Source organism: Bombyx mandarina, chromosome 11 (genome assembly GCF_030267445.1).
Source record: "Bombyx mandarina strain Sakado chromosome 11, ASM3026744v2".
Taxonomy (NCBI): Eukaryota; Metazoa; Arthropoda; class Insecta; order Lepidoptera; family Bombycidae; genus Bombyx; species Bombyx mandarina.
This window is the reverse complement of record NC_143218.1, coordinates 6,575,951-6,595,467: the sequence shown is the minus strand read 5'-3', so window position 1 is coordinate 6,595,467 and position 19,517 is coordinate 6,575,951. Positions and strand designations below refer to the sequence as shown.

Here is a 19,517-nt window from a genome sequence, read left to right as displayed (position 1 = left end):
CGAAGTCTGCCGGGTCAGCTAGTTATAATAATGAGCCCGCACGATCTATGCCATATGACTTCGCCTATGACTACAGCGAAACAGACATCTTCTCTGGATTGAAGGGCAGGACGGTCGTTATACAAAAATTGAAACGGCGGTTACATGTGTGTTGTGATATCCACGGACCCGGTTACCACTTCACACCAGGTAAGCCGTGTGTGTGCTCTTGCACCGATCTACAAATAACAAAAAATTACAAGGAATTTCATTTTAGTTCAAGTTTATACGGTTGTAATGTTTATTCAATAAGAAATTCTTATGATAAAGTAGCTGTGAAGTATTATAATTATCTCAAGAGCTTATTGAGAAAGGCATGTTATACAATTCAAATTCAAATCAGATTTTCCTTACGGCCAAGAATAGCATACTTAACCTAAGTGAATAATAATATCTGTTTATACTCATATTTATACTTGTAAGCTTGAGGGTAGATATTATCTTGTTGAACACCAAGTAAAACGAAGTCACGTTTGGTTTCTGATTTAATCAACAATATGTTAACTTGACAATTCACTTTAACACTTGTCCAACTTTAACCAGTACGTACAACAGTCACTGAATCACACAACGTAACAACGATATAGTAAGTGCACCGGGCAAACGCAGTCGAATGAATGTTCATTTCAAGGCACGTTCCGCCTTTTTATACTAGCCGGCGCAGCTGGCTTATGAGTCACTTCTGTTGCAGCTGTTGTTTACGAGTGGAACGACACGGCCGGCGCACCTGGCTTGTGTGAGTCACTCCTATTGCACGTGCTATATAACATAAATATCGTTAACGCCGTCACGGCCATACTGACGTGCGCTCGTCCTCGTGCGCGCATTCTTATGGTATGTCTGTGAACAACAAACGTGTTCGTTCATCCTGACATTAACGGATGCAACTTAAAACGTGGTCTATGATATTAACAATCTAGTACGGTTCGGTTCGCATAATTCTTCAGAAAATCCTATACTGGCTATAAATAACCTTCAGACTGCTTACATACCTGGGCCAGTTCATTTAAAACTCTTCAGGTATGTAAGTATGTCCCTTTTAACTTAGACCGGAATTGTTATCCCTTCAGTTTTTCGAACTGGACCGGATAATGCTAGACCGAATCGCAATCCCTGTAGCTAATTGTTGTGGCTAATCTGGATGAAAATCCCTATAGCCAAGCCATTGGACCGGACAGACCCTTCAATGACTTCACACTTTCTTTTTTTTTTTTTTTTCTCTTTTTTTTTTGCTAGTCCGGATTAACATCTCTCTAGCCACATACAATTCTCTTTTTTTTCTTCTTTTTTTTTTAATCTGCATGTACGGTAGCTTTTGTTAAAACATTTCTTAAACCAGAACATTTATACGGAATTTCTTCAGAAATAGTGCGAGACCGACCATCGTTTTCTACATTTCCAACACCTGCACCTGAGGTGCCTGAGCTTACAGACATTGTATCACTACCCACAGACTATGTTTGCTGTATCGCTATTTGCGGACAAAAATGTCGCTTCTATTGTCAGTGATAGAGTCGTCATCATTAAGATCAGTTTCATGAACAAGATTAATTAACCCATCTGTGTACGCCGTCACGTCATCGTCACTATAATTTTCAGAAATTTCTAGTAGGCCTGACGGGCCTCGAGGTATTTCACGTAAGTTTTCATGGGGAAATTTGTACACTCTATTAGAACTATTCACATGTCTCAATTTATACCTATCGTTTTCCATAACTGCAGTAATGTTGAAGGGACCTTTACATTTTCGGTCAACTTACGAAAACAAAATCCCCAGCGGAAAAAAGTTTGACTTTAGCTTTGCCTCGACTAAACCAAGGGATTATCACTCTGTTGAAACTTTAGATATTTCAAGTGAACTACCCTGAACGGTAAACATCTATTCTATTGGAGTAAACCCTGTTACTTGACAACGTGTACTATTAAGGGCGAGTTGAATATCCCCTAACTGCTCTTGCCATGATTGGTCCGAGTTACTTTCAGATCAAAGAGTGACTTGTTCATGAAACCTCTTACCATTGAATAAATTACTATGGCTTTGTTTTATAAGACTACATTCTGACCCTCAATGGAACATAAAGGGGAAGCCAAAACCACTTATCTGTAACACACTGAAGCTCTGGAACACACGTTGACGTCTCTGGTTGCACCTGCCACAGCACCTGGAGCAGTGTCGTTTTTCTTCTTGTAGCGCATGGAACACCCAGAAGCTACATGACTCGCATCACCGCACACGTAACAGCTGACTTGCAGGCGAGAGCCGGGCGCCCACGGATGAGGAGGTTGTTCAGGTTTTGCTGGAATATCGAAAAAAGTTTGAGAGCAGTATCTGTCGCAACACCCTTCGGCACGATGCCCAGGTTTTCCGCAGAAATGGCAGCTTCCACGGAAAAAAACTTCGAGAGCGTTTTGGTTCTTTATCAGGATCTTCGTTTTTTCTTTTGAGGGTAAAGCCACGTAATGTGTGAAATAGACGATTTTTTGTGGTAATAACGACAGAGTTCAATTCCCGACGGATTCTTTCATCACACTGCGACAGTATTGATATAACAAATCCGGTGGCTATTTGTTCTGGCACATTAGCGTCGGGAATCTTCTTTATAAGTTGCCATAGCCGGATACCGGCTTCAGCTGGTCCCTTTTTGCTTTCCATTTCAAATTTAATAACCAGGTCGAAGTGGTCTTGCATCATTAGATAATTTTGTCAGCATCTCTTTAATAGTAGACCAGGATATCTTACCAGGCTGTATTTTTGTGAGGCAAGTAGCAGCTCGAGCCTTAAGCGAATGTGTGAGAGTCAAAATTAAATCGACACCATCCAATACTTCAACTACTTTAAACGGCCCTTTAAACTTCGTATCTAATTTCGTTTGATTATGCTCTTCGTATTAATGTGTGGACGAGCTCACAGCCCACCTTGTGTTAAGTGGTTACTGGAACCCATAGACATCCACAGCGTAAACGCACCACACACCTTGAGATAGAAGTTCTAAGGTCTCAGTATAGTTACAACCGCTGCCCCACCCTTCAAACCGAAATACACCACTGCTTCACGGTAGAAATAGGCAGGGTGATGGTACCCGTGTGGTCGATGGCACTATACGGAGCACCCGTCTGGTGCCACGTCCTTACCCACGAGAACATCGCCGCGCTGCGACGCTGGCAGCGCGCGATCGCAGTCAGAGTTATTCAATGATACCTCACAGTCTCCTACGAGGCGGCGCGCCCTAGCGCAAGTGCAGCCGGAGCGCGGGGGCTCCAATATCGGCAGTCCGTGCTGGAGGCGTGGTCTCGTCGTTTGGCAGACCCGTCGGCCGGCCTCCGTACCGTCGAGGCGATCTGCCCGGTTCTCGCGGACTGGGTGGGCCGCGACCGCGGAAGTCTCACCTCCGGCTACACGATGTTACTCCCACACTGAGGAAGCCAACCGCGAACACTTGTCAAGCACGCACAAGCACGCACTTCACCGGAAAAACCTGCATCCGCCAGCGGAACCCGAACACCGCCGCATCGCCAGACATGAACGCACCGGACGTCTTATCTTACAGGTCACGACGACTTCAGATGTGTCAATTTTTCTTCCCCACGGAAACTTGCTTGCTTTCTTGTTTGCTTGCTTGCTTGCTTGCTGGAGCCCGAAGTCATCGAACGTGTAGTGTTATTGGTATTGAATCGAGTAGATTCTAAAATTTCAGCGACAATTCACAGTCTCATGTCCTGGTTTACTGTACTAGTGCCATATAACTCTAGCAGTAGTCATTGGCTTAAAAACGATTCGTGTCGGAACTACCCACTCGTCATGACAGATCCATTATTGCGATCGAAGTTTCACTTGAGATTTGCACTTGCCTTAATTTCTTGCAATAGCTTGTTACGTGTTGTATTTCCGTTAGTAAATGCCATGTGATGAAGTCGACAGTCAAACTGGGCAACATGAGCCAGAACGTAAGATGTGACGATTTCTTCGTGGCTCAGATCTTCCATCGAGGTAACAGAGACGTTATTACACGACTTACGTATGCTGCATTCACGCTCTTGTGGCGTACCACTACTAGTATTCTGATCTGCATCATGTTTTTTTTTGCTGTACTTCGAACATGTTCAAACACGTCACGCCAGTGAGAGTAGAGTCCTGATCTCACTTCTGATGTAAGCTTGAGGGTAGATATTATCTTGTTGAACACCAAGTAAAACGAAGTCACGTTTGGTTTCTGATTTAATCAACAATATGTTAACTTGACAATTCACTTTAACACTTGTCCAACTTTAACCAGTACGTACAACAGTCACTGAATCACACAACGTAACAACGATATAGTAAGTGCACCGGGCAAACGCAGTCGAATGAATGTTCATTTCAAGGCACGTTCCGCCTTTTTATACTAGCCGGCGCAGCTGGCTTATGAGTCACTTCTGTTGCAGCTGTTGTTTACGAGTGGAACGACACGGCCGGCGCACCTGGCTTGTGTGAGTCACTCCTATTGCACGTGCTATATAACATAAATATCGTTAACGCCGTCATACTTATCATAATTTTCACGCTCAGGATTATAATTTTATTATAATAATAAAAACCGCTGAATATAGAACTTCATTAATTACTGAGGGCAGGAAATAATGGGCGCGTACAACAATTATGGCTACTTATGCCGTGAAAAAACGTTCAAAAACGTCAAACGTTATTTTTATTTATTTCCGAGTATTTTCATATTTATCTACCTTTTAAACCTTCTTTGGACATCCACAAATAATTCAAGACCAAAATTAGCCAAATCGGTCAAGCCGTTCACGAGTTTTAGCGAGACTAACGAACAGCAATTCATTTTTATATAATATATAGAAGATAGAAGATAATTAAGCTCTAGAAGTATGAGATTAAATTCTTAATTTATAGAAGATAGAAGATAATTAAGCTCTAGAAGTATGAGATTAAATTCTTAATTATATTCTCATCAAATCCTGTTCCGCAATTTTTATATGATTGAGCAACAAACACAAAAAAAATACAAAATTTCGCATAAAAATATAAAGTTTATATACAGAGTATTATAGCAGAGATATTGAAGTATAGATTAAAACCACATCCACATTTTTGGTTTACCAAACTATTTATTACATCCATATAACTAAAACTTGTCTAATTAAAATTCAATACGTCTCGCTCGAAATATTATCCGCACAAAAGCAGTTGAATATTCGAAACTGCTATAACTCTTGGTATTCAATAACTTCTTAAATAGTTTATTTATTAATAATTTCACTCCCAAAGGATTTTCGTGTAGTCAAAAACGAGATCGTGTAACTTAAGGACTTGTCAAGTATTTCTAGTAGTTTATATTTTCTAGTAGTAGATATATTTTGTATCTAACTATTGTTTTTTTAACTATTATTGGTTAATCAGTATCTAATTATTGTTTTTTTTTAATGGCTTACTGGCGGTAGGACCTCTTGTGAGTCCGCGCGGGTAGGTACCACCACCTCGCCTATTTCTGCCGTGAAGCAGTAATGCGTTTCGGTTTGAAGAGTGGGGCAGCCGTTGCCTTAGAACTTATATCTCAAGGTGGGTGGCTCATTTACGTTGTAGATGTTTATGGGCTCCAGTAACCACTTAACACCAGGTGAACTGTGAGCTCGTCCACGCATCTAAGCAATAAAAAATAAATTAAAAAGTAAAGATGAACATGTGAAGATGGAGATGAAGAAGAAGAATATGAAAGATATGAGCTTCAACTTTCAATCACATTGTGATGGAAATGAAAATGACTTTTTAATCTAAATATTAAAAGTGAATTTAAAAAAAACAAATTAGTTTTAATAACTCATTTACATTATTCTCTGACAATCCTTTACATTTTTTGCAAATTTTCGACGAATTTTGGAAGTGGTCAGTTTTCGAACATCATTTTCCGTATGTATTTTTCATTTACTTCGAACGTTTCCATGCCTGAAAATGTTCTCTTCATTCTGAAAATATTCTTACCTCTGAAACTAGAACGCAATTGAAATAGTCAGAGGAAAGGTACCTACCCACACGGGTTTGTAATACTTTCTACCATCAATATGTAATTCTTAATCTACCCACAAATTACACAAAAGGCATCTTGTACCTTAGAACAAATATTTATAAATAACCATTCACTGCATTGTGTCCAACATTTGATCCAATGTTCCAGGAACTATAAATTACATTATTATTGTTAACACACGAAGCTCCCACGTCCAACCAACGTGACCTTGTCCAATCTAAACATACATTTCGGCCATCAATATACCGCGGCCGGTGGCTGGCATCGGTAATAGCCTCTTTTGTGGACGTTTTTGGGGCAATGCTCAGTTTCCGTCGCTTTCTACGCATCCGGACCGGACGGAGATTGACTGACAGATCCTGGGGCTCAACGCGGTGTTTTAGCACCGATTAAACGTGGAATAAAACATTCAAAACAGGACAAATCCTTTTCACGCTTTATATTGTATATACTTATATATGTAGATGTGTGTGACGAATGTCGTATGTACAAGGTAGTAATAAATGTACCCTTATAGGTTTTTAACTTCCAATTAAATGTCTTCAAGTCATAACTTTTTTGCGTTTTCTTCATTTTTTGTTTTTAGTTTTGTTTAACATCGTGTGATACAGAAACCCTTCTTTCTCGCTTTCTCTCGCAAGTCACGATCCCCAAAATTGGCATACGGCGCAAGAAGAAGAATTTTAAAAGAAAAATTAAAAAAACATCTAACATTGAAATAGAAATTGAATTTGGTATTGACAAAATTGAATTGGATGTTTATAAAATTTAATTTCATGTTTATAAAATTGATTTTAATGTTTATAAAATTGAATTTGAAGTTAAAAACCTCTGTTTATAATCTTGGTGGTGAAGAAATTTTGACACATTATTGATAGAAACGTATGACTACTTCATGACAGACACAGGAACCATAGTGACAATGCACGGGTTTTCCTTTTTTTATTTCTTTTTCAAATTCGATTGTATTCGATTGATAGTTTACTTAGTCTTTTTACTTTTATTATTTTTACTATACTAGTATTTTTTTTATATAAGTAAATTAGTCATGTTATCATTATCTTATTGATATTAAATTATTATATCGAAAAGATCACTTTTATCACTAAGACCGCTCCTTGTCATTTATATTTAATATTTGTGCATTTATGTTGATTTAATTGTAAAATTATTAGTATTATATACAATAAAGCGTCTCTAGTCTATTCTGCTCTACTATAAATATTCCTTCACCGTCTAAAAGTTCATTAAAAGCTTTGGAAAAGCTTTTTTAAGCTTTTTTTTAATGTAACTGTAAACAGTTTCAGATATCCGTTACGACATAAAGATTTTTTTTCTTCTTTCTTCTTTCAGGCACGGTCCGAATCGCACACAAACATAACCTCCTCCCAGAGGGATTGATTTTGATGATTTTTTAAATGTTTGAGCGGTTCACGTTTTAATTGAGCCCAATAGACGAACTGGGACCTAAGTTTATATACTTCACTTTCGGGATAGGACAAGAGTCTTGAGCGTTTTAACGTAACATTTTTTCTCATATTTATTTTTTCCTGTTGAGAATTCTATGAAGGAAGCTTTAACGTTTGATTGGACATATCGATTTTCGGAAAAATTTGGGCGGAGCTTTCACATGATTTCATATAAATTAAATGTGAAAGCTCGACGCTTTAGACAGAATCTTGATGCTTTACGTTTCATTAACGATATTCAACTTACTCTTTGAATTCCGATTTACTTTGATACGACCAGCGTTCGTTCTCATTGGCGTGATATATTAAATGATATTATTAAATGATATTATTAAATGATATTATTAAATGGTATTATTAAATGATATTATTTGTAAGTATTCCTGAGCCATCACTTGTGCGTCTGCTAGTACGATGTACAACAGAACAATGCCCCTACTACGGACCTCTGCTATATGCTTTGCTGTATGCTATATGCCGCTTTACTGGTGGCAGGACCTCTTGTGAGTCCGCACGGGTAGGTACCACCGCCCTGCCTATTTCTGCCGTGAAGCAGTAATGCGTTTCGGTTTGAAGGGTGGCGCAGCCGTTGTAACTATACTGAGATTTTAGAAGTTATATCTCAAGGTGGATGGCGCATTTACGTTGTAGATGTCTATGGGCTCCAGTAACCGCTTAACACCAGGTGGGCTGTGAGCTCGTTCACCCATCTAAGTAATAAAAAAAAAAGATTCAAAACTGTGGCGAAACTACTAATTAGAATTCCTCACCTTAGTTTATATGCCCGTAAACAAAAACACTCATAACGGTTTTTCCTTCCAGTCCACCTCCAGTTCGAAGAGCAAATCCTCCGAGACTACGTCCTCCACTCGATCGTGAACAACTTCATACGAGGGAACTTCACGCCCACTTCGTACGCTGAGCAGCCTTGCGACGACCAGACCCCCTACTTCCAACCAAAACGCTCCAGAAGCGAACGCTCCAAACGCACAAGAAAACACCGCGACTACAGCAAGTACTACTTCAAACCAAAGATGAGGAACAAGAGATCTCTGTACGGGTTGAGGCGGGTCAAGAGTGTTAGATACAAGAAACGGTTCTTGCCTTCAAGGGTGATCAGCGGGCCGCTGGCCGGTCGGAACGGTGTGCTGCTGCAGTGGACCCTCACTGATGCGGTCCACTTCGACAGCGAGGAGACTAGTGTTGTTTTTAGGTAAGTTCAACGTAATATTATATTTTCGGTATTAATAATAATAATAATAAATAGTGAGAAAGTTCCTGCAGCTTGAATAAAACCAAACTTAATAAACGTAATAAAAATTAGCATATTAACTCATAGCTACTGGATATTACTTGGCCAAAAGCCCGTATATACAGTTCTACCGGCTCTGTCGACAGACTGAACTGAGAAAGGGGAAATGAAAGAGAAAAAAAAAAAAAAAAATTATTTACTACATAAACTCTTAAATCATGACCTATATATATGTCGGCGCAAATATGACTATTTACCTACCTATTATAAAAATAATAATGATTCAATGTGATAATCGGATAATCTGGTCATCAACTAATTACTCTGTGTTTGTTAAGATGAGAAATTGATGTAAAACAGTCCTGTCAAAACTTGTAAACACGCTGACGTGTATGTCGGCGCAAATATGACTATTTACCTACCTATTATAAAAATAATAATGATTCAATGTGATAATAGGATAACCTGGTCATCAACTAATTACTCTGTGTTTGTTAAGATGAGAAATTGATGTAAAAACAGTCCTGTCAAAACTTGTAAACACGCTGACGTGTACCAAGCCCTATAAATACGGCCGTGCTGTCTAGCGCTGATTCATTCGTTATCGTTGCCGCCGCTGACTACTCCCCTAATCCTGATCACGCAGGAGCCAGTCACCGTCGACGCCCTAGACACGTCCTTACGGATCCATCAGATCCAATAACCTTTGCATTAGACGCCTTCAGCTCTAACACTAGGAGCAGGCTTAGGGACCTCGGTAACCGTACTCGTCGAACTCGACAAAGAGTTCGCCGTGCAACCTAACCCATGAATCAGCTCGCTGAGTTTCTCGCCGGATCTTCTCAGCGGGTCGCGATTCCGATCCGGTAGTAGATTCATTCGCGAAGCAGCTACTCTTGAGCTGTTAGGTCTCCTTCGGAGGCGCTCGGGTAGCTGTTAGCAAATCCCACCTCTCCTGGCTGAGCCTTTGCTCGCCCACGTGTCCTGGTGAAACTGGAAAGGCCTCCGGGCCAGCAGTAATGTTTCAATCATAAAAAAAAAAAAAAAAATTATTCACTCGTGTCCGAGCCGTAGTACAGTACGGATCTCTCTGAACGTTGTCACGCTTCTCGTGAAATATACGCAGTTATTGTGAAGTTCTGGTGAAGTTTTGTTTCGGAAGCCCAAACAGGAGTTATCGTCAACAAAGCAATAACCGTCAAGCAAACAAGCATTGCTGACGTCACACTTTTTAAAAAACGTTCCTTCAGTATCTCCCCCGACATATGCTATTTACATATTTAACAAATTGAGAGATTACGCAGATTGCATCAACAATATAATATTAACCAATGATGCTCACACTAGGCATAGCCTGTATCGTGAGGACCAAAACACGATTTACTATGTATATAGTACACATCTATATATAAAAATGAATTGCTGTTCGTTGGTCTCGTTAAAACTCGAGAACGGCTGGACCGATTTGGTTAATTTTGGTCTTGAATTATTTGTGGAAGTCCAGGGAAGGTTTAAAAGGTTTAAATAAATATGAAAATGCTCGGAATTAAATAAAAATAACAATTTCGCTTTTCCTTTGACGTGTCCCCCGTCGTACGGATTCCTTTTGTTTGTTTAAAGTTTATTTTATACAAAAGCTTAGGTATTTTATTTATCGATTGAGGCACTACGAAGTCTGCCGGGTCAGCTAGTTATTAATAATTATTACACTCAATAACATGCGTCACAAGATTTGACCTATAATAGAAAATTTGAGTAGGTAATAAAAATAACACATCAAATTATTAGAACGGTAATAATTCAGAAGTCATTCTACAGGAATCTACGTCTCTGAATCGAGAAGATTTCAATCAATCCAGTTCCTCCATTAATTCATGAGCACTGTGTCTTTAAATCTCGAATAGCAACCGACGTTTCCTGACGACGCTTCGGAATTAAATATGCGTAAATGCCAAAATGCCTATTTTGAAACATGAGTTCTAAGCGGCAGTCTTAGCAATCAATTATACTGGTATTGCGAAATATTGCGAATTTGGCAATATTGTTGTCTACTTAGGGTTAATATTGAAGATTGTGCATTGATTCAACGAAAGCTTGGACTAGTTTATTTTTTATTGCACCATATTTTTTCATTGCATCGTGTAGGGTCAGTATTTAGTCTGTGCTTCGTCTTGACAAGGAGTACACGTGTGCGACTGAACACGAAAACATTGTGCAGTGCATATTATTGTTTATAGTACAACGATTGCCCCACCGTTCAAACCGCCCACAGACACAGCCCACTGGGTTTCTCGCCGGATCTTCTCAGTGGGTCGCGTTTCCGATCTAGTGGTAGATTCTGCTAAGCACTGTCCTTGCTAGGGCTAGTGTTAGCAACACCCCTGGTTTAAGACCCGAGAACACAACTACACGCTAGGGTAACGCTGTTATAGCCTCTCAAGGCTATCAGCATAGGCAGGCTTACTGGTGATAGGCTCTTGTGAGTCCGCACGTGTAGGTACCACCGCCCCGCCTATTTCTGCCGTGAAGCAGTAATGCGTTTCCGTTTGAAGGGTGGGGCAGCCTTTGTAATCTCACTCTACTTATATCTCAAGGTGTGTGGCGCATTAAGTTGTAGATGTCTATGGGGTCCAGTAACCACTTAACATCAGGTGGGCTGTGAGATCGTCCACACCTCTAGGCAATAAAAAAAAAAAAAATAGGATAAAAAAAGTTCAAACCGAAACGCATTACTGCTTCACGGCAGAAATAGACAGATTTGGGGTACCTAACCGTGCGGGCTCACAGATACCTGACGGCTTCAGTTTTGTGAGATGTATTCAGAAGTGGTGCGAGAACGTTAAGAAAAGTTGTTACCTTCTACAGAAATTGAAACCCGATCACATACGGTCATCTGATCCTAAACGAGAATTGATATTTTTACGGAAAATTCGAAAATTGATATACAAGATTTTTCTTTGCACAAACATTTTCTTGTCAGAGGAATTAAACCAACGACTTTCAGCCCAGCAGCCAGAGGTACCATCGGATCATTCACACAATTACTGTCGTTAAACTCTAGCCCAAGGATGAGAAACACGCGGTCCGCAGGAGGCTTGTAACCCTGCCAAGCATTTCTAAAATTGAATTTATTTTATCGACTTTCTCCCATCAGTTCGTTTTTCTGTTCTTTTCTTGTTTGTTTTTAAAGTTTCGGAAATTATTAATAAGAGGTAAAAAATGTGCGGCCCGCCAAAAAAAATTTGAATATCAATTGGCCCATTGATTAAAAAGTTTCTCGCCGGATCTTCTCAGTGGGTCATTTTTCCGGTCCGGTGGTAGATTCTGCGAACCACTGCTCTTGCTTGCACTGCTCATACAGCACGAGAAACCGTTTTTACTCTACAGAAACTACAATGAGAAACTATTTGTCACCCTCCGTATTTGTCAGACCTTGCTCCAACGGACTGCCATTTTTTTCGTGATGTGGACAATTTTCTATGTGATAAAAAATTTTCTTTCCAGGAGGCAGTACACAATGCTTTCACACAGTTTGTAGAATTCAGATCACCAGAGCTCTATCGCAAAGGCGTAAATAACCTTCCTATTCGATGGCAGCAATGTATAGATAATAATGGTACATCTTTTGATCAAACAAATATATTAAATAAATAAAAAACGATTTCAATTTTTCAGTACAAATAGGCAATTTCATACTTTAACCCCTAATATTAGCAACGTCGTCAGGTTAGAGCCCCGTGAGCTCACTTACTCCCTCGGTTACGCTGACATAGCCTCTAAAGACTACCAACTTTGGTAGGAAAAAAAAGTTACACTCTTTAGCGGTTAGAGCGAGAACGTTTCCGTTACTCACTGACATTTTGGAAACGAAAACAGATTCATCTTAATTATAAAATAATAAAAGCTTAATGGCTCAGAAGAATTCCGAGGATCTCTTCGGCTTCTCTTTCCCCTCCAACCTTTTAAATATTTAGATTTTATTCGTTACATTTATTCTCTGTGTTTTCATTTTTATTTTTGTATATTTGTTTTAGAATTTGAATAAGAGAATTAATTAAGCCTGTTGATTGTGTTAATAAGACTAATGAGATTAGTGTCATTGCCGTCTTCTTTGATTTTGTTTTGGTGTCGCTTTTCAAAAAATAATGAACGAATTTAGTGTAGAAGAGTAGTATAAATATCCACATAAAGAGCATAATATAAATATAACTTCGTTAAAAGCTCCATACTTTTATGCCTTAGAATATAGAAGGCCCATTTCATAAGAACGTACTCGCTGAGAGATATTTGTATTTTTAATTAGCTTACATAAACTGCACAAAGATACCCATCTCCTGTGACGTTTATAAATAAAAGCAATGCTTCAGGCTATGAGCATTTCCGGGATTCCACTTTTCAAAAGAAATTCTGATTTCTAAAGCAAGAAGCCTATCAGAACCACGCTTTCCGTGACCTCGCAGATCAGCATCAAGACAACCCGACAGGAGCTGTGAGCAGTCATGAACACATTTAACATAAATAATCCACTATTTATTAAGAAATTGTGTCTTAAAACAAGTGATGTGTTTTAGATATACGTAGAGTTTGTAACATTAAAGGGAAATGTTTGCCAATTCAGCTTGTTAAAATAATTTGAATGAAAAGCAAAGGGCTGTTAAGTAACACTCTAAAAGCATCTTTACAAACTAAGCCCTTTAGATTAACTAACAAACCGTCTCCTTAAATTCTATACAAACGCGAAACAGCCACAAGTCACTCAGCCCGGACCTTTGAGACTTGTAGAGCGGAAAGCTTCTTGGGACTTTGAAATAAAGCTCGCCTCTCACGTGGATACATCAATAACGCCGTGAATGCGTCATTTGCTCCATTCAAAGTCTCGGCGAACATAGTTTAAACTGGCGCTTGACGAAGACAAATGACCGGTTTTGCGCAGCTCATCTGACACACAGAAGTCACGAACGAAAACCCTAAATCTACAAGCGAAAAAAAGTTTCAGTGAAGATAAAAGCGATAAATACAAGCATTGAGATAATACTAAATGCTAATGTTTACGTGAATACTATTAGTCTCAGATACAGAGGCCCCTTTGTATTACGTATATCGGTAACTATCAGCGGAATAAAAGGTATAGGGAATTTCTAAGGACGTATTTATTAAAATTTTTGGTACTTTATATGTAAGCCATACTTTGATACATTTAAGCCTTTTTTATTTGTTCTGTAATGGGTTAATTAATTGAGAAAGCCGATAGAGCCTGTGTAATATAACGTATGTTAACAAAATGTAATTAAATTATTATATAGTCGTCGTGGCGACAAGGACATATCAGATTTTTTTTTTGCCTAAACTAAGAGACTATTCACAATATTTTTTTATGTTTGGACATTCTTGATTTCAATTCTTTGATACAATTATGAATTTTTGCGTTTGTCACTTCTGTTCACGATGAACATAAATGTATGAATATTAATCTGTATCCTATACTTACAAATATTCTATTTATAACATTATTTTAATATTTATCACGCGCCTTTCCATCCATAGTTATCAAAATGTTTCGATTCATTTGAGATTTTGACGCCGTATCTCAAGATATACTTAGTATCAACATTCAAGTCAGTTGGCTTGAGCTTCAATTACAGTATAGGAAAAGTCACACGCCCACAAAAAATCACATCAACAATATCTAATTGAAATGTTAGCCGAACATTACGCCTGTGTGTGAGAAAGCCACGGTGAATTAATGTCATTCGTAATTACCGAACGACCGTATTGAACGAGAGGAAATCCGGTTCCACGATGATCGATAACCGATCCGATGTCGAGAACACAGTAAGTTAACGACAATTAACAACTTAGTTTGACGAGTTAAAGCATTTGCACTTGTGGGGTACATGGTACTGAATTTAAAGTCTGGTGGAGTCTGGCAAGTTAATTCCTAATTTCAATAATACTTTTTTAAACAGTCTTATTCTAAAATATCATGCCGTTCTTTATTTAATAAGATAATTAATTATTGAATAGTATTTTTTTTGGAACGAGGTTCCATATGGCACGATGCGGAGGGGTGCCCTGAGCGAGAAAAAACGTCCGTAACGTAAGATTTTCATTAGTAATGCACATAAAGTACAAAAAATAACATATTTTTTATCATTCATTGACCACGAGCTCAGAGCGTTCGTTTGCGCAATACACTAACCCTTATGCAAACAACCGTGAATGAAGTGTACCATAATAAGATCGTACGTTACCGAATGACCATGGGTTGTTGCGAAACCTCCAATTTTATTTTCCTTATACCTCGAATAAAACTTAAAATTAATATTTTTATAATAAGGAACTTGGTTCCTGTCCGGTGTCTCACGACACCACACATTTTTTTTTGTATATTTGTTGCTCAGAAACCCTCTTACGAATCTCGAATGAGAGCGAAATGCAAAAGTGCCCTCTCTTACATCTTATCACCTGTTATTGAATAATGGTGCCCTCACGGAAGTTGAGCATCGCCAGTCGTGACTCGTCGCTGCCAATATTCGCAGTCACGGCGTTCGATAACGACCATTCCCGCCTTTTTCACCAACACACAGTTTGCCTCAAGGAGATATGGGGAGATATGAACTTCAAATAGCCCTGATCGTTATAATGAGCTGAGTTAGCTGCTTGGCCATGCTCGGAAACAGTGAGGCCCTACAATGTTGGGTAGAAGCCGACCAAATGCGCCAGTCCTCCTTTAGCAGCCGTTGTAACTATACTGAGACCTTAGAACTGATATCTCAAGGTGGGTGGGCGCATTTACGTCGTAGATGTCTAAGGGCTCCAGTAAACACTTATCAAAAAAAAAAAAAACTCCCCCTCGTCGGTCACCAGATCAATAACCAATCACTTCGGCGCATTTTTAATTCTATTTTCGAATCTGTTGTTAACACTTTCTAAAGCCTCTGGCCTAAAACGGTTTTAAAAACATAAAAAGAAGCCAACACACTATTATCAATAATTAGGAGGCTCTACAAATCACAGGCTCTATCTAGTAAGCAGGCCTTGTACATTTTTATGTGTTGATACCAGGTATTACCAAAACTTACAATTTTATAGCTCCATTAAATAGGACTTAAAGAGCCAAAGCCAATGCCGAAATAATAGTAAACTAAAGTAAACAGAATGCGATATTCCTTTCCTAAATAAAATAAGCATTGGCACACCGTCACTTGGCTTAATACAAACAAGAGTTTACGAAACTATGGATTTGTCTTTCTTTTACGCATATCACACGAAGTAAAATTTTCAAACGTTTTCTTTAAATCAGGAATCATTGACTCTACAACCGGTCTTCGCCTCATGCTTTCGATATGATTAATAATCGAATAAAGCCAAAGAGATTCACGGTACTTTTATTTTATTTTATTGCCTAGATGTGTGGACGAGCTCACAGCCCACCTGGTGTTAAGTAGTTATCGCAGTCCATAGCCACCTACAACAAAAATGCCTTCACCCACCTTGAGACATGGGTTCTAAGGTTTAAATTTTACAGTAGAACGGCTGCACCTTACAATTTATGATTCTGCAATTTATAATTCTGCTGGCTAATATGTCTTTGACCATAAAGAGTATGAGAGAGAATTAAAAAAATAGCAGAATAAATAAATTTAATTTTAAAGTAAATCTCTGTTATCGTAACATTATACACGATGTTTCCATAAGTTGCTCTTAATCTTAATTTGCTGAATAAATTTAATGAATTCCACTTAGGTATACATCAAACAAACATCAATTTACCAATCACGAGCACTTCTAAAACAATCGTTACGAGTCAATTGGGACAGAAAAACAAAACAAAGGAATAATCGAAAAACAAAAAAAAACAAAATTCTCGCTCTAAAACCGAACGGCTCCAAATACTTCACGATTCAATAATTCGTTTGAAAACGCTCTGATTTATACCTGATTCGAGTCACGGACAAGAAATAATTGATGGGCTCGACCTACCTACCTAGGTTCTTAGCATAATGCCAACTTGTTCGGAAATATCGATTGGGAAACTTTTGCTGATTTGTGGGGCGGTTTGAAAAAAAAAACTTCCATTAAATTTGAATGAACAGGATGTGGTTTCATTAGAACAGCATATATTTTGTATGCAAAACTAGTATGGTATTTATTGGTGGTGGTCTTGTGAGTTCGCACGGGTAGGTACCACCACCCTGCCTATTTATGCCGTGAAGCAGTAATGCGTTTCGGTTTGAAGGGCAGATCAGCCGTTGTAACTTTGCTGAGACATTAGAACTCATATCTCAAGGTGGGTTGCAGCATTTACGTTGTAGATTTCTATGGGCTCCGGTAACGACTTAACACCAGGTTGGCTGTGAGGTCGTCCACCCAACTTAACAATAAAAAAATCATGAATGTTTGCCCGACGTGGAAAACAAACCCTCGGTGTAAGAGTCAACGGCGCTAATTACTGCACCACCAAATCATCATGTAAACATAGCATAGCAGCAGCACAACAGTAATCATACAAACAGTAAGCACGGACTCGAATTCAATATTTGAAAAAAAAAAACATTTTTTTATACAGCATTAAATAACCATGAATAAAAATTACCGATATGATTATAAACTGGTATCGAGGGAGAAACGAAAAAAGATTTTTTCCGTTCCACATTTTTCGATTCAACGTAACGAGGGATTAAGGAAATCTGAGTACGTTGGCAACACGTGGTCGGAATTGCGAAGAAATTCTTTGGGTTTTTGTATATATAAAAAAAAGCGGCTGGCTTATAACAGATTAGAAAAATAATTGTATTTCACTTCTTTCGTAACAAAGGAACTGCATTCAAATTCGTACATTTAAATTGCAATAAATAGGTTAACGAATTAATGTATTATCTAGTGTTAAATGGTAACCTAAAATGCGTAAGGAAAACTGGAGGATTAGGAAGGATACTACAGGATTAGGAGGAACAGTGGAGGAGGATAAGGAGCACTAATTATCCGGTCACCGTCCTCGTCGAACCCGTCGCTTGCGACGAAGGGCTTGACGAGCGAATTAACCCATAGACACAGCCCACTGATTCTCAGTGGGTGCGATAGATACCGCCAAGCACTGCTCTTGCTAGGGTTAGTGTTAGCAACATTTTCAGGTTTGAGCTACGCTGAAATGGCCTCTCAAGACCATCAGCTTATGTAGAAAAAAAAAAAAAAATATTTTATTAATTTGTACTTTTCTGTCTTCACGAAGATCTCATCATGAGGAATGGTGATATCAACCAACACTGCTCGACACGCAGACCAATCTATTATCATAATGTCAGGCTTATTGGCATTACTTTTATTTATTATTATTGTTATATTGATTATTATTACCACACTAGATCTATAACACAGATTATAGCTAGTATTATTACATTAACATATTCTAAAGTAATTAAAACTCATGGTCGGTGTTCAAATTATTTTATAATAAAGTCTTGAAAACACCTTTGTGGAAACAGAACAATACTGAGCTGTATTATAACGCTATTATACCCAGAGAAACCTTTACACGATGAATCTTTTGTTGCCCCCGGGGCAGTTTCAAACGATTTGACGTTTAATAACGATACAGATAAGGCCCATTCCACAATGAGAAATTACGTCAGGATATCGAAGCGGGGGGAAATGAAATATTAAATGAAATGTCACTATGACATTAACCTCTATTATTCTGTCTTGTTTTTATATTTATTTCTTTATTTTCCGAAGCTGCCGTGTATTTTTTTATTGCTTAGATGGTTGGACGAGCTCACAGCCCACCTGGTGTTAAGTGGTTACTGGAGCCCATAGACATCTACAACGTAAATGTGCCACCTACCTTGAGAAAAGTTCTAAGGTCTCAGTATAGTTCAACGGCTGCACCACCCTTCAAACCGAAACGCATTACTGCTTCACGGCAGAAACAGGCAGGGTGATGGTACCTACCCGTGCGGACTCACAAGAGGTCCTACCGCCAGTAAATCTATACGTCAAACACGAAAATCTATCGAATTCGTATTGTAAATGTATCGAGTCCTCGTTACGATAACGGATCATTACATAAGATGGTTTACTTTAGACATTTACGTTATCGTATGTCAAAACAATTTTCGTGCTCTCGATTATAAGTATAAGTTTCGAGAACGCGACAATTCGATTGCGAAACGAAAGTAAGTAAATTCATTCGTGCTGCTGAAATTAATTCTTTTGACGGGCGGTAGGAGCGCTGTATAGGTCCTATATATTTTTTCCCTAGATCCCGCGATAGAAGCTATTGAATAGCTTCTATCGCGGGCCTTGAGCGCGGCGACTGAATCAAGAAATTCCGTAACGAAAATAACCTGACACCCCCACTACGCCTATTATGTAGCTCGCGGTCAACACATTCACACGTTGCGCTTGTGTAGTGTTTGTGCATAAGCGCGTGGCGTGACGTCACACTGCATGCGCATCATGAAAAGTCTATCAGTCATCATGAAAAGTCTCTCGCGCGGTCTAGATTATGAGTGTGAATGGGACCGTTAATGTTTTGCTTTTGTTAATGTTTATAATTATAGCGTGGTCTTATTTTATTGTTATTTTAATATTAAATTATTATTGTCGATTTATAATTGCATAAGTTGATAAAAAATGCTATGCAATAGCTTTACCGCGGCAGTCTCCGAGTGCCACACGTGTTTTTTTTCCTCTTACCTATGCTGATAGCCTTGAGAGGCTATATCAGCT

At 38.7% G+C, this 19,517-nt stretch overlaps 1 protein-coding gene and 1 long non-coding RNA gene across 5 annotated transcripts in view; one reads left to right on the top strand and one right to left on the bottom strand.

The window, feature by feature from the left end:
• LOC114242215 (uncharacterized) overlaps positions 1-19,517 on the top strand; it is a 245,435-nt gene that overhangs the window by 119,540 nt on the left and 106,378 nt on the right. For all 4 annotated transcript variants that reach the window (XM_089730835.1, XM_089730832.1, XM_089730836.1 and 1 more), the window contains exon 3: positions 8,357-8,747. In XM_089730835.1, coding sequence (XP_089586961.1) covers positions 8,357-8,747 — 391 coding nt within the window. The remainder of the gene's footprint in view (positions 1-8,356; positions 8,748-19,517) is intronic.
• Positions 1,394-4,567, bottom strand: LOC149501985 (uncharacterized). Its single transcript, XR_016323753.1, has 2 exons — positions 2,780-4,567; positions 1,394-2,336 (listed from the first exon to the last, which is right to left on the bottom strand). It is a non-coding gene; the product is annotated as an uncharacterized LOC149501985 (long non-coding RNA).